This window comes from Solea senegalensis, linkage group LG14 (genome assembly GCF_019176455.1).
Source record: "Solea senegalensis isolate Sse05_10M linkage group LG14, IFAPA_SoseM_1, whole genome shotgun sequence".
NCBI classification, from domain to species: Eukaryota; Metazoa; Chordata; class Actinopteri; order Pleuronectiformes; family Soleidae; genus Solea; species Solea senegalensis.
Genome location: NC_058034.1, coordinates 8,786,883 through 8,799,781, shown reverse-complemented (window position 1 = coordinate 8,799,781; position 12,899 = coordinate 8,786,883). Strand labels below are relative to the sequence as shown.

General features: G+C 38.3%; 1 protein-coding gene across 1 annotated transcript; it reads left to right on the top strand.

Moving 5' to 3' along the window:
* Window positions 1-2,865: 2,865 nt before the first annotated feature.
* LOC122780797 (vitellogenin-like) lies at window positions 2,866-12,396 on the top strand. Its single transcript, XM_044044083.1, has 34 exons — window positions 2,866-2,908; window positions 3,544-3,561; window positions 3,737-3,882; window positions 3,969-4,220; window positions 4,302-4,463; window positions 4,562-4,701; window positions 4,966-5,116; window positions 5,212-5,369; window positions 5,469-5,634; window positions 5,718-5,843; window positions 5,931-6,149; window positions 6,231-6,448; window positions 6,533-6,630; window positions 6,826-6,950; window positions 7,021-7,122; window positions 7,223-7,342; window positions 7,432-7,618; window positions 7,947-8,040; window positions 8,125-8,310; window positions 8,407-8,545; window positions 8,628-8,838; window positions 8,923-9,254; window positions 9,343-9,387; window positions 9,467-9,532; window positions 9,668-9,874; window positions 9,993-10,135; window positions 10,221-10,356; window positions 10,499-10,622; window positions 10,708-10,888; window positions 11,214-11,308; window positions 11,510-11,604; window positions 11,681-11,846; window positions 11,959-12,120; window positions 12,210-12,396. Exons 1-34 carry the CDS (start codon window positions 2,869-2,871, stop codon window positions 12,320-12,322), a joined length of 4,923 nt encoding a protein of 1,640 aa, XP_043900018.1. The 5' UTR covers window positions 2,866-2,868; the 3' UTR covers window positions 12,323-12,396.
* Window positions 12,397-12,899: the final 503 nt, after the last annotated feature.

Genomic DNA, 12,899 nt, shown 5'->3' with positions numbered 1-12,899 from the left:
TCCAAAGCGACTTACAATGGAATTGAGTACAATCAGCGAGGGGTGGAATCGAACTTGCGACCATGATGTTTTTCGCACATAGGGTACCGGTCTTAACCACTGAGCCACTCCAACCCCCCATCACTATAGGTGTGCCCTGGATGGACTGGTGATGTGTCCAGGGTGTACCCTCAATACTTTATGCAGGGTATTTACCTTAAACAAAGGAAATAGTAGTGAGATGTACAAATGACAGGCTCGTGCCATCACTTGTATGGAGGAGTGTAAATCCTATCGTCATTCGTCATTCCAATTACTTAAATCTTCATCATCGTTATTATGTATTTTAATTATTTACATCCTACTGGTTTCACATTATTCTGTTTGTCATCTTTTTGTGATGAATTGCTTGCTTTGATTTTTATTTATCAACTAGTTCCCTGTACTTGGACAATATAGAAACTTAATCAAAACTTCAAAAACACCAATATTCAGCTTCTTACTAGTTGTGACTTGTGACTTGGCGTTTTGGGACTTGCTGGTATTTTGGGAATCTGCAGCGCTTGTGAATATGTAGCTCTTTCTCCTCCTGCATGTGTTTTGGGTCGTTGGAGTGCGTTTGCCCCTATTGGCCACTGTAATAATGTCGCTATAATACTGGAGCCCTTTTTTGTACTCCCTCTCCTATATCTGCTCCTTCAGTGGGATTGTGTAACAGTGGCTGTAAGGCGTTTATGTTGTTCACTTTCACAGTTGTGTTCGACTTGACGCACATGAGACTGAGAGGGATAGTGAGGAGCCATCACTGCTAAGCTAACTGCTAGGCTAGGATAACAACCATATGTGAATATCCTTTTTATTCTTTTTTTTTATTGCGCAGTGGAAAAACACAAACTCTCATGAGGACAATGATATAGATGAATGTTAAGTAGGCTACAATATAAACAAAGCAAATTTGGGGGATTCATGAAATAGAAAAAAAACAGTAACAAATAAGGGGCGTGTGATATGCGAAAGAAAAGGGATTATAAAATAAATTAACAAATAACAGGCAATGTCTAGGCCTATTTTTCCTTGCAGTTTTGCTTGATCTGTGAATAAACATGTAACACAGTGAGTTGCTAAAAGATGGCGTCTGTTCTATCAGAGGATGCGGCTCTGAATGTTCTCTCTAACGTCACACTGCAATGTCACTCCTTGGCTTGAGCAATTCATTTTGAACTACTTATGTATATGACCAGTAAATCTTACATTTTCACCACGACTGACACACATGAAAAGTTTGACATGGTCAAAAACCTTGTCAATTTTTGCAAAATATGTTTTGGCACAAATACATGCAAGTCTTCAATTTTTTTGGTATACTGTTATGATGAGATGGGGTTTGATGATGAAAGGGGGTTTAAAAGAGTTAAAAGGGATTCTGATGCTTTTCTGTTTGTTATTTTAATTTATTATTTATCAGTTTGTGTTAATTTAGAGTAATGTACTGAGTGTCATTATGTATTCTCAATGTACTGTATACAGCTTCAGTACTAGGAATGAGAGAGCTGTCTGTCAGCCTGATAAACCACAGAATATATAATGATAGAATACAGTTAAAATGTTGTTACAATACTTCTTTTTTTTTATCTGTTCTCAACTGTACAGCGACCTTGGGTATTGTCAAAGGCGCTTTATAAATCTAAGTTATTATTATCATTATCATTATTATTATTATTATTATTATTATTATTACAATGTATAAGTCACTGATCCTGCCATCTCCATTTCTAAACAGGCAGCACGCTGGTTGCCATCTGCTGTGTTTAGCACACTGTGCATAAGTATTGCATACAATCCTACAAAGGCTTGAGGTTGTAAAAACACTTTTAGGATGTTATGATATTCTCAATGAAATGTGATTTAGATTTTGTGGAATATACTTAACATAAATCTTCAGTTGAAGGCTGGAATAAAATATGCAAATATATTTGCCGACCTCAACAAAATCTCCTGCAACCCATCTGTGGGTCCAAACCGAGTTTCTAGGTATGACTGGTATAAATCTTAGATTGTAATATTTTCTTTTTTTTTAATTATTATTTTGGGCAACACATTTACAATAATACAGTAAAGAACTGCACATTTATGACATTACAATGATACAGTATACCCCATTCTTGTGAAATATTGAAATATTGTGTATTTTGCGCCTGACATTCTTGTCATTAATGTTCAGATAGTGTGAATGTGGGTAGGAAGTCCTCTAATGTCAGTGATGGTCACCCTGACCACAACAAACAAAGTTAGCAAACAACCACTGACATGGTCTCTACACTTGTGAACTTTGACTGTGTCAACTGTATGACACAGTTATGCCATAGACATTTATGGAATTCATGAAATTAAATGATAATGGAAATAAATACCAAATTCTTGTCAAATAAGTTTTTATTTATTATTCCTATTGTGCCTTTTATTCAAAGATTGTTTGTTTAGGAAGACAGATTTATTTTCCAACAGCATATTTTTTCAGATGTTTTTATGTCATAATAATATACAGAATACAGAACTTGCAAACCAGAACACGAAACAGCACCGAAAAAGTTTCAATATCTTCATCCAAAGTAAGGATTATTGTGGAAAAAAAGGGGGAGGTTGTCACATGTTTGCTTGAAAAACTAATTGTGAGAGTTTGACATGACATATTATGTGAGGAGAACAAGGTCAGAAGAACCTAACTCTTCATCCACTGATACAAACCCTGCTATCATGCCCAATACAAACCTCACAGTATTGGTCAATCATGTTAGGGTTTAGGACAAACTAATTTACTGTGTTTTCAGCACAATTTAGTTTCCATAAATAGGCTGCCCCTTCACTCGGGCCTTCACAACTCAGTCAGTCATGACAGCGGTTGTGCTTGCCCTGACTCTGGCCCTTGTGGGTAAGTATGATTTCTGCTTTTGTGAAACCTTTCAACAAAGCAAGTTTTATCATAGTTTGAAAAGGGATGTGTGTTTTTTTTCATGAAATCAAAGGTAAATGTTGTATATACCAATATAGTCTATCCCTCATAATTGAGCAAATGTTACAGTTAGAGTGTAACTAAACTCCTAAACCACTTTTTTCAGGTGTAAACCAGTGTACACCGGCATCTAGTAATGTTATTTGTTGATCCAGGTGCAAATCTTCACAGTTTAGTTTAAAGTATTTAAATATATATGTTGTGATAAAAAAAAAAATAAAAAAAAAGAAATTCAGCATATTTACTGCCTCTCATTGGTCAAACACCAGCTACTGCATTAAAATTTTGCCATTTTAGTCCATGCTTGTGTCTCTGGTGCACTCACACATCGTTCTCTGGTCTAATCAGCATGACAACACGTCCCGTCCTCAGAGATTTCACACACAGGAGTGAAGAATAAACAAGTGTTGTATATTAACAAAACATTTACCTTGACAATTTTCCCTGTTTCACAACTTGAGAATATTGACAGATTTGATTGCTTTTAAAAGAATCTCATGCTAAATTCGATTAATATGTTTAATCATATTCTTTCCTTTTGTCTTTTTTTTTAGCAGGTCACGCCTATGCTGGTAAGTTCAGTCCTTAATTTTTTAACTTTAATTTTTAACTTTTCCTAACAATCGGGAAACCTACAAGACTATGCAGTAAATTATACAAGTAATGTTTTTTTCATGATTTTATAAATAACTATTTGGATAGAAAGTACACACTCATTCGTTTAAATTGTGTTGTTTACATCTACAGACTTTGCTGCTGGCAAGACATATGTCTACAAATATGAGGCATTGCTTCTTGGTGGCCTACCAGAGCAAGGTCTGGCCAGAGCTGGAATCAAAGTCAGCACCAAAGTTCTCTTTAGTGCCGCTACGGAAAACATCTACATGCTGAAGGTAGAGATTAAAATTGTGTGCGAGGATTGTACATTGTACTTTTACGGCAGACTGTTCTATAACAAATCTAATTTTATATACTGTAGCTTGTGGAACCTGAGCTCTTTGAGTACAGCGGTGTCTGGCCAAAGGATCCTCTAATCCCAGCATCCAAGCTGACATCAGCACTGGCAGCTCAGCTCTTGACCCCCGTCAAATTTGAGTATACCAATGGTGTTGTAGGAAAAATGTTGGCCCCTCAGGGAGTCTCCACACTGGTGCTGAACATCTACAGAGGAATTCTGAACGTCCTTCAGCTCAACTTGAAGAAGACGCAGAATGTTTATGAGTTGCAGGAGGTTTGTCAATGCTCTTATAGTGTTGTGATGAATCCACCAGAGGAAGTTGAATTTCTGGTAAATGTATGTTCTTCTAATTAGGCTGGAGCTCAGGGTGTGTGCAGGACCCTCTATGCCATTACTGAAGATGAAAAAGCAGAACGCATCCTATTGACAAAGACCAGGGACCTGAACCACTGTCAGGAAAGGATCATGAAGGACATAGGCCTGGCATACACTGAGAAATGTACAAAGTGCCAGCAGGTACGTTCAGACCCTTTTTGTGTTACACTTACATCTGTGAAAGTAAAAGGTATTACACGATCAAGTAACTTTCTGTTTTTTCTCAATATGATTTGAAGAACCTGAGAGGAGCTACCGCATACAATTACGTCTTGAAGCCACTTGCTAATGGCATGCTAATCCTCGAGGCAAAAGTCAACGAGTTGATCCAGTTTTCACCTTTCACTGAGATAAATGGAGCTGCTCAGATGGAGACTAAGTATGTTTAATTGGGCGATGGAGGTTTAAATAGAATTTTTTTTACAGCATCAAATAACTAGTCAAAACTAAGCATATTATTACTATGAACCCTTGAACATAATCAGCATGATAAAAACAACCTAAAATAACAGAAACCATTTCTAGAAAACATGTATTTTTTTTAGGATTAGGGATTACATTTTAAATGCTATATATAATGGCAGTGTTTCATTTATACAGAGCTGATTGTGTTAATTTAATCATTTTCACATTAATTTTCAAGGCAATCATTGGTCTTCCTTGAGATTGAAAACGCTCCTATTGTGCCCATTGAAGCTCAGTATCTTCAGCGTGGATCTCTGAAGTACGAGTTCTCCACTGAGCTTCTTCAGACGCCCCTCCAGCTTATCAAGATCAAAAATGTTCATTCCCAGGTACCTTCAAAAGAATATTAGTGAAAAAAGGAAACAATACATTTGTGAAACTCTTTTATATTAAAAACAAATTCACACGTTTCCTGTATTTTTAGATTGTGGAGATTCTGGATCATTTGGTCACCCACAATGTGGATAAGGTCCATGACGATGCCCCACTCAAGTTTTTGGAGCTCATTCAGGTCCTTCGCGCAGCACACTTAGTAGACCTGGAAAGACTTTGGATTCAATACAGAAACCGCCCCATCTACAGGTTTGTTGTTTGAACATTTCTTTAAAAAAACAAAAAACAAAAGATATTTATAAGATATGTACAATACCCACTTTTGTGTCCAAACCTTTCGTCATTCAGACAGTGGATCTTGGATGCCATTCCCGTCATTGGAACACCTGATGCTCTGAGATTCATTAAGGAGAAATTCTTGTCTGATGAGCTAACTGTTTCTGAAACAGCTCAGGCTTTGGTTGCATCTGTTCACATGGTGGCAGCAAACACTGAGGTCATAAAGGTGGTTGAGGTAGGTACACTTCTGTGCAAGTTACATTGACTGTGGTAAGATTAAAGTTAGGTGTCTTATTTTCAATTGTTGCTGTTTTCTAGCAACTGGCAGTCAGCAATAAAATACTGGAACAGCCAATTTTGAGGGAGATCGTTCTTCTTGGCTTTGGCACCATGATATCCAAACATTGTGCTGAAAAGCCTGTCTGCCCTGCTGAATTCATAAAGGTGATGTAAACTAGTTCTGTTCATGTTACTTACTTTTACATTTCTGCACTAGAGAGGAAGTTCTTAATTTTTAATTTTCTCCCACAGCCCATTCAGGAACTCCTTGCAGAAGCTGTTGCTAAAGATGACACACAGAACATCATCCTGCTCCTCAAGGTTTTGGGTAATGCTGGCCATCCAAGTAGCATTAAGCCGATAACAAAGATCTTGCCCATACATGGCACTGCAGCTGCATCTTTGCCCACAAGAGTCCATGCTGAAGCCATCCTGGCATTAAGGAACATTGCAAAGAAGGAGCCCAGAATGGTGATCTCCCAACACCAAAGACCATTTAACGTACATTTCTAAGAGAACTCCACTCTGACTTTAGTTTTTCTTGCAAAATAGATCCAGGACTTGGCTCTTCAGCTCTACATAGACAAGGCTCTTCAACCAGAGCTTCGTATGCTTGCATGCATGGTGCTGTTTGAGACAAGACCTCCAGTGGGTTTGGTAACATCTCTTGCCAGCATTGTGAAAGCAGAGAAAAATCTGCAGGTTGCAAGCTTCACTTACTCTTACATGAAATCCTTGACCAAGAGCAACAGTGTTATGCATAACTCAGTGTAAGAGCACATTCTGAACCCTATTCATCACCAAGTCTGTCTACTCAAAGCTGCTTATTCACGTCTTCTGTACTCTACTTTCAGGTCTGCAGCTTGCAATGTTGCTGTCAAAATCTTGAATCCACTTCTGGGCAGACTGAACATGCGTTTCAGCAAAGCCGTCTATGCAGACATCTATAACAGTAAGATCCTTGTTACCTTACCTTTTTTAGTAACATCATCTTATTTCATCTTATCAAATACAAACAACTGGGAGTTCTACCAGTGCTCTCCATGTAATAGATGGTTTCTAATATGTGTCTGATTTGTATTAACCTGTACAAAATATGCCATAAACATTATGTTTTATTAATAGATTTACTGACTGGCATTTTCAGGTCCCTTGATGCTGGGTGCTGCTGCCACTGCTTTCTATATCAACGATGCTGCCACTCTTCTGCCCAAATCTATTGTGGCTAAGACCAGTGCCTACCTTACTGGAGCTGCTGCTGATGTTTTGGAGGTGAGTCAAAAAGCAAAAAAGTAGCTTTTTCAGATAACAGCTACAAATTAAAGTGTTGAATGTTTCCTAGGTTGGAGTAAGAACGGAGGGACTCCAGGAAGCTATTCTGAAAAACCCTAACATTATTCAGAGTTCTGACAGGATCACCAAGATGAAGCGTGTCATCAAGGCTGTAAGTGATTAAACGCTATGTATTTATAAACACAAGTATTAAATATCAGTGTCATGTGATGGAAGAAAACAATTGTACTGTATGTTTTGTCTGTCCACAGCTTTCTCAGTGGAGAGCTCAGCCCAACAGCAGTCCCCTGGCATCTATCTATGTCAAGTTCTTCGGACAGGAAATTGCCTTTGCCAACATTGACAAAGCCTTGGTTGATCAGATCATTTCGGTAAATGTCTCAACTGTAAAATCAATTTCATATGACATTGTTTATTTGTAAGACATGATAATTATAGCAAAAAATCATTTTTTTTCCAGCTTTCCACTGCACCCTCTGTCCAGTCACTTGGTAGAGATGCAATCAAGGCTCTGCTGTCCGGTGCTTCCTTCCACGTTGTTAAGCCTCTGCTGGCGACTGAGGTACGGCGCATCCTGCCTACTGCTGCTGGTCTTCCAATGGAGCTCAGTCTGTACACAGCTGCTGTGGCTACTGCAGCTATTCAAAGTAAGTAGAAGCTACATTTACTGTATTCCAGTAACAAAAAAACAACAACTTTGTAGTTATTTTATACTGGAAAACAGCTATTTGTAATAATCTGGGTGCTGGCTAAAGTAAATTCCTTTGAATGATGAAAAAATTAAAATTGTGATAGATTTATCACCGTAACATTGCTTTTCCTAAAACATGGGATCTACTTGATTGAATTTCATAAATACTAGCATTAAAGCCCTTGTGGGATATGGTACATAATATCATCTTATAGTGGAACCAACAATATTTTTAAAATTATGCTATGATAAGAGGTGACACAAGGATTTATTTGTTTTCTTAGTCAAGGCCACCACAACACCAGCTCTGGCTGAAAACTTCCATCTCGCTCACCTCCTGAAGACAGACATGCAGCTTGAGACTCAAATCAAACCTAGGTAAGTATAATAACTGACACTACAATAAAACAATTAGGACATATGTCACATCACAGAGCATAATATAAAAACGTCTCCTTCTAGTGTTGCTGTGAACACGTTTGCTGTGATGGGGGTAAACACGGCTGTACTTCAGGCTGCCCTACTGACAAGAGCCAAGCTCAACTCCATTTTACCTGCCAGAATTTCTGCAAGACTTGATATCAATGAGGGCAACTTCAAGGTTGTGATTCTGCCTGTTTCTGTGCCTGAAGAAGTTGCATCTGTGCAGTAAGTCTATTTTTTTTATTAATTATGTACCATTGCAAATATCATTTTGACACATCACATCAAGGTTACATGATTAAACTTTTGCTACTTTAACAGTGTTGAGACTTTTGCTGTGGCAAGAAATATTGAGGATCTTGCTGCTGCAAAGATCACTCCTCTTATTCCTGCCAAAGTATTGGAGCCCCTCTCAAGTCAGATTCTCACATCGAAGATCACTTCTGCTTCAGATAGCCTGGTGAGCTTAAACAATTCATGTTAATATTGCCAAGATAGGATCTACATTTAAAATATAACAGCTTGGTCTTTCTTTGCTGCAGACAAGATCCTTGGAAATCCTTGACCAGGAAGTGGAATCTTCAAGGCCTAATTTAAAACCCAAAGCAGCTCAGTTTGAGAAGAAGTACTGTACCAAAGCTGTTGGACTGAAAGGCTGCATCAAGATTGCCACCGATAATGCTGCTTTCCACAGAGACGTTGCCCTGTACAAACTGGCTGGAAAACACTCGGTCGCTCTTTCTGTGAAACCAAGTAAGTATTTTATACTTGTCCGTTTTTTGGAGAATCAGTTTGCACGAAGCAATTATTAATGCCAATATGTATTGATACATACAGTTGAAGGTGAAGCCATTGAAAGACTGGAGATGGAGATTCAAGTTGGACCAAAGGCTGCAGAGAAGCTAATCAAGCAGATCAATCTGAGTGAAGAGGAGTTGGTTGAGGGAAGACAAGTCTTGAATAAGCTCAAGAGAATTCTGGCTCCTGGTCATAAGAACAGCACTTTGTCTTCCTCCTCTAGCTCCAGAAGCTCAATCCATAGTTCAAGGTCTTCATCTGCCTCTTCAAGTTCCTCTAGATCTCTCAGAAGGTCCAGCTCTGCATCAAGCCTTGAATCGCTCTTTGGTGCAATCTCAATCTCATCTCGTTCCAGTGCTCGTCTCTCAAAGGTAAGATCACATGACTAAATTGATGTTGTGAGTTTGAAAAATACACAAAGTATGGAATCTGAAAGAAATGTATATTTCTATTCAACAGGAAGTGATTTATCAACCCAACTTCCAAAAGCACCATAAGAGACAGGTACATTTAGATGATGCTACAAAAATCTGTTGCAGCTTTTCCATGATGCCCATTAACAATGATGCAATATTTTTTGTAGGCTCATATCTCTCAAACCACCTCTGCAAAACGGTCCATGGAGAGTTTTGAAGCCATCCACAAGAAGGTAAAGTGTGGTTGTTTGGTCACATATATATTCTGTCAGATTGTTTTGCCTGTTTCTGTAAGAACATGTAAAAGAAGAACATAAAATTGTTTACATTTATGAATAATGTGATGTCAACCTTTATTGGTCCCACAGAACAAATTCCTTGGCAAAGAAATTGCTCCAGCCCTTGCTATTATCTTCCGTGCTGTCAGAGCTGACAAACAGGTGCAGGGATACCAACTGGCTGTGTACTTGGACAGACCTACTGCCAGACTTCAGATCATTCTGGCTGCCTTGGCTGCTGATAACAAGTGGAAGTTATGTGCTGACGGAGTTCTGCTCAGCAACTTCAAAGTCACCGTGAGAAATTGTCTCGCTTGTCTTATATTCAATAAATATTACAATGTAACAATATAACATGTAGACACATACCTGTACAACCAGTGACCTTATTGCCACTTTCACTGCCTCTCCAAAGGCAAAAATCGGCTGGGGAGATGAATGCAAGCAGTACGACACCGTCATTACAGCAGAGACTGGTCTTGTTGGTCAAAGCCCTGCAGCTCGTCTTAAAGTGACATGGACCAACCTACCTTCTGCTTTTAAACGCTATGCACAGAAGTAAGCAACTTCATACACACTGTCTTTCGCTAATTCACATATAACAGATGTACTGTAAAATGGCATTTTGACATATTTTTTACAGGGCATACGACTACATTCCTGCTAACATGCTGGCCGGTTTTGTTCAAGGAAAGGACGAAAAAAGCCCCGAGCAGCTCTCACTTACTGTGATTGCAACGTCTGACAAAAAAGTTGACTTTGTCTGGAAAACACCTATGGTATGAATAATTCATTTGTGTGCAAATCACTAGATCCCTTCATGTATAATGATGCCACCTCTGAAAAAAATATGCTCTAGCCTTTTGTGAACTGCTAACAAATAGTAATTACAAATTCTAAATTATTTTTCTTTCTACACAGCATATTGTATATCAGATGTCTTTGCAACTTCCAATTGCTCTGCCATTGGATAGAATCCACGGTCTTACCCCAATCAACAACATTGTTGATAAGACCCACCACTTGCTTGGCATAGCTGGTGCAGGTAATGGCTAATTTCAGCATTTCCTATGAAATGCATAGGAAATGACTTTTGACTAATTAAGCCCAAATTATTATTTTTTCCTCAGCTGAATGTAGCTTTGACGGAGACACACTGACCACGTTCAACAACAAGAAATACAAGAATGAGAGGCCTCTGTCTTGCTACCAAGTTCTAGCACAGGATTGCACTGATGAGCTGAAATTCATGGTTCTTCTGAGGAAGGATCAACTTGAACAGAACCACTTGAATGTGAAGATTTCTGATATGTGAGTGTTTTTAAATTATTACTATTATTATTATTTAGGTTACAAGGATATTGATACACACAGTGCTGATTAAGCTTATCATTGTCAGACAAATGAGTTTTAAAGTGACATATCTTCACATTTGCACACAATTTGCTATAAACTGTATGTAGCAACAATGGTTGAACAGAGCAATCATACAAATGGAAAGAGTAAAAATCTAGAAAGTGTCGTAAGATGATTGAAATAAAAGTTGAGTTTAGTTGAATTGTGCACAGAACTCTGTTTTGTATCCACACTTTCATAAAATAAAATGATAAAACATGTTCATGTTATGAACTTGCAGTGATATTGACCTGTATCCGAAGAACAGTGTTGTGGTTGTGAAGGTCAATGGATTGGAAATACCCATCAGCAGCCTGCCATACCAGCATCCCACAGGTTTTGTACACACATTAATTGCCCAATCAAAATCTCTCACTACAGCCAGAAGAGAAATAAGTCTAAATTCTGTTTTTTTGTTGTTTTTTTTCCTCCAAAATTGCAGCAAATATAACTGTATTAGTTAATATTTGTTTTTTATATAGTTATGTAATCTGTATAAACTAAAGTAAATGATCATGAAATGTTTTTTTCTTGCAGCTAAAATCCAGATAATACCAAATGGAAACGGTGTTTCTGTACAGGCTCCTAGCCATGGTCTTCTTGAAGTCTACTTTGACAGGAACTCATATAGGGTAAAATATTAACTGAGGACAATTTAGCAATATATTTAACTTTAAAAAATAACTCTGATTTTATCTTGACATGCAGATTAAAGTTGTAGACTGGATGAGGGGACAGACTTGTGGACTCTGTGGAAAGGCTGATGGGGAAGTCAAACAGGAGTTCCGCACACCCAGTGGACGCTTGACCAAGAATCCAGTCACCTATGCTCATTCCTGGGTTTTGCCAGCTGAGAGTTGCAGGGACAACACAGGTGAGTGTTTGTCAACACTGTTCCACTTCAGATTAACTTAACAGATACATTCATATGACTGCATACAACTAAATCAAGTCCATAAACCACGTGATGATTCGCTCTCTTTTAGAGTGCCGTATGAAGCTTGAGTCTGTGCAGCTGGAGAAACAGGTCAACATCCTTGGACAGCAGTCCAAATGCTTCTCTGTTGAGCCAGTGCTGCGCTGTCTACCTGGCTGTTACCCTGTTAAGACCACAACTGTCACCGTTGGCTACCACTGCCTGCCTGCTGGTGAGTCCTAAGTTGTGTATAGTTGGCAGCACATGAAAGTTTGGGGGGAAAGGATTGATTTTGCAATGCCTGTGCTTTCATTTCTGCAGATTCTGCTTCAAATCAGCAAGAGAAACTTCACAGCATCTTTGAAAACAGCGTCGACCTGAGGGAAACAGCAGAGGCTCACCTGGCCTGCAGCTGCACTGCTCAGTGTGCTTAAGAACACTTTCTTCTGTCAGTCACCATTATGTTTTGAATATGATTTCAAATTAAACGAATGAACAACTCAAACAAGTTGTGTTGTGTTTCAATTGTAAAGATGAATGTATGAATGAATGAAGGTACCAATAATTGTGCAGAAGTCCCAAAATAGACCCTTTTCCTTACCTTTTCTTTTTGTTCATAAAAACAAGCCAAGTGAACTTTGAACTGTGACATATTTCCAAATTTCACAAATTCAATCTGATTTGAAACATTTTGAGTACATAGCCAAAATGCTCTGTGTTCTAAGGGTTAAAGTAGATGCCACTTTATTAGATGCCCAGTCTACCTAATAGAGCGTCTGGTAAGTGTCATTTTTATATAATGGATTTGAAATGGTTGTTATAGTGTATAGATATCGATCAGTGGTTGCTTATACTACAAGATTATAATGCTTCTGTCTTGTCTATCTCTATTACAGACATTTCTGCAGAATTGCCTCTTCACCATTTGGTATTGATAGCTGACACTGGACATGCAGTAACTTGACAAATGAAGATCAGTGTAAGTATAACGGTGAGGGATATTTTCTTTTT

Bases quoted from the DNA above. Each gene is read 5' to 3' on its own strand.
- LOC122780797 (XM_044044083.1), top strand. From the start codon at position 2,869: ATGACAGCGGTTGTGCTTGCCCTGACTCTGGCCCTTGTGG. The intron at 4,464-4,561 runs GTACGTTCAGAC...TATGATTTGAAG, and splicing joins AATGTACAAAGTGCCAGCAG to AACCTGAGAGGAGCTACCGC. The intron at 11,847-11,958 runs GTGAGTGTTTGT...GCTCTCTTTTAG, and splicing joins GAGTTGCAGGGACAACACAG to AGTGCCGTATGAAGCTTGAG.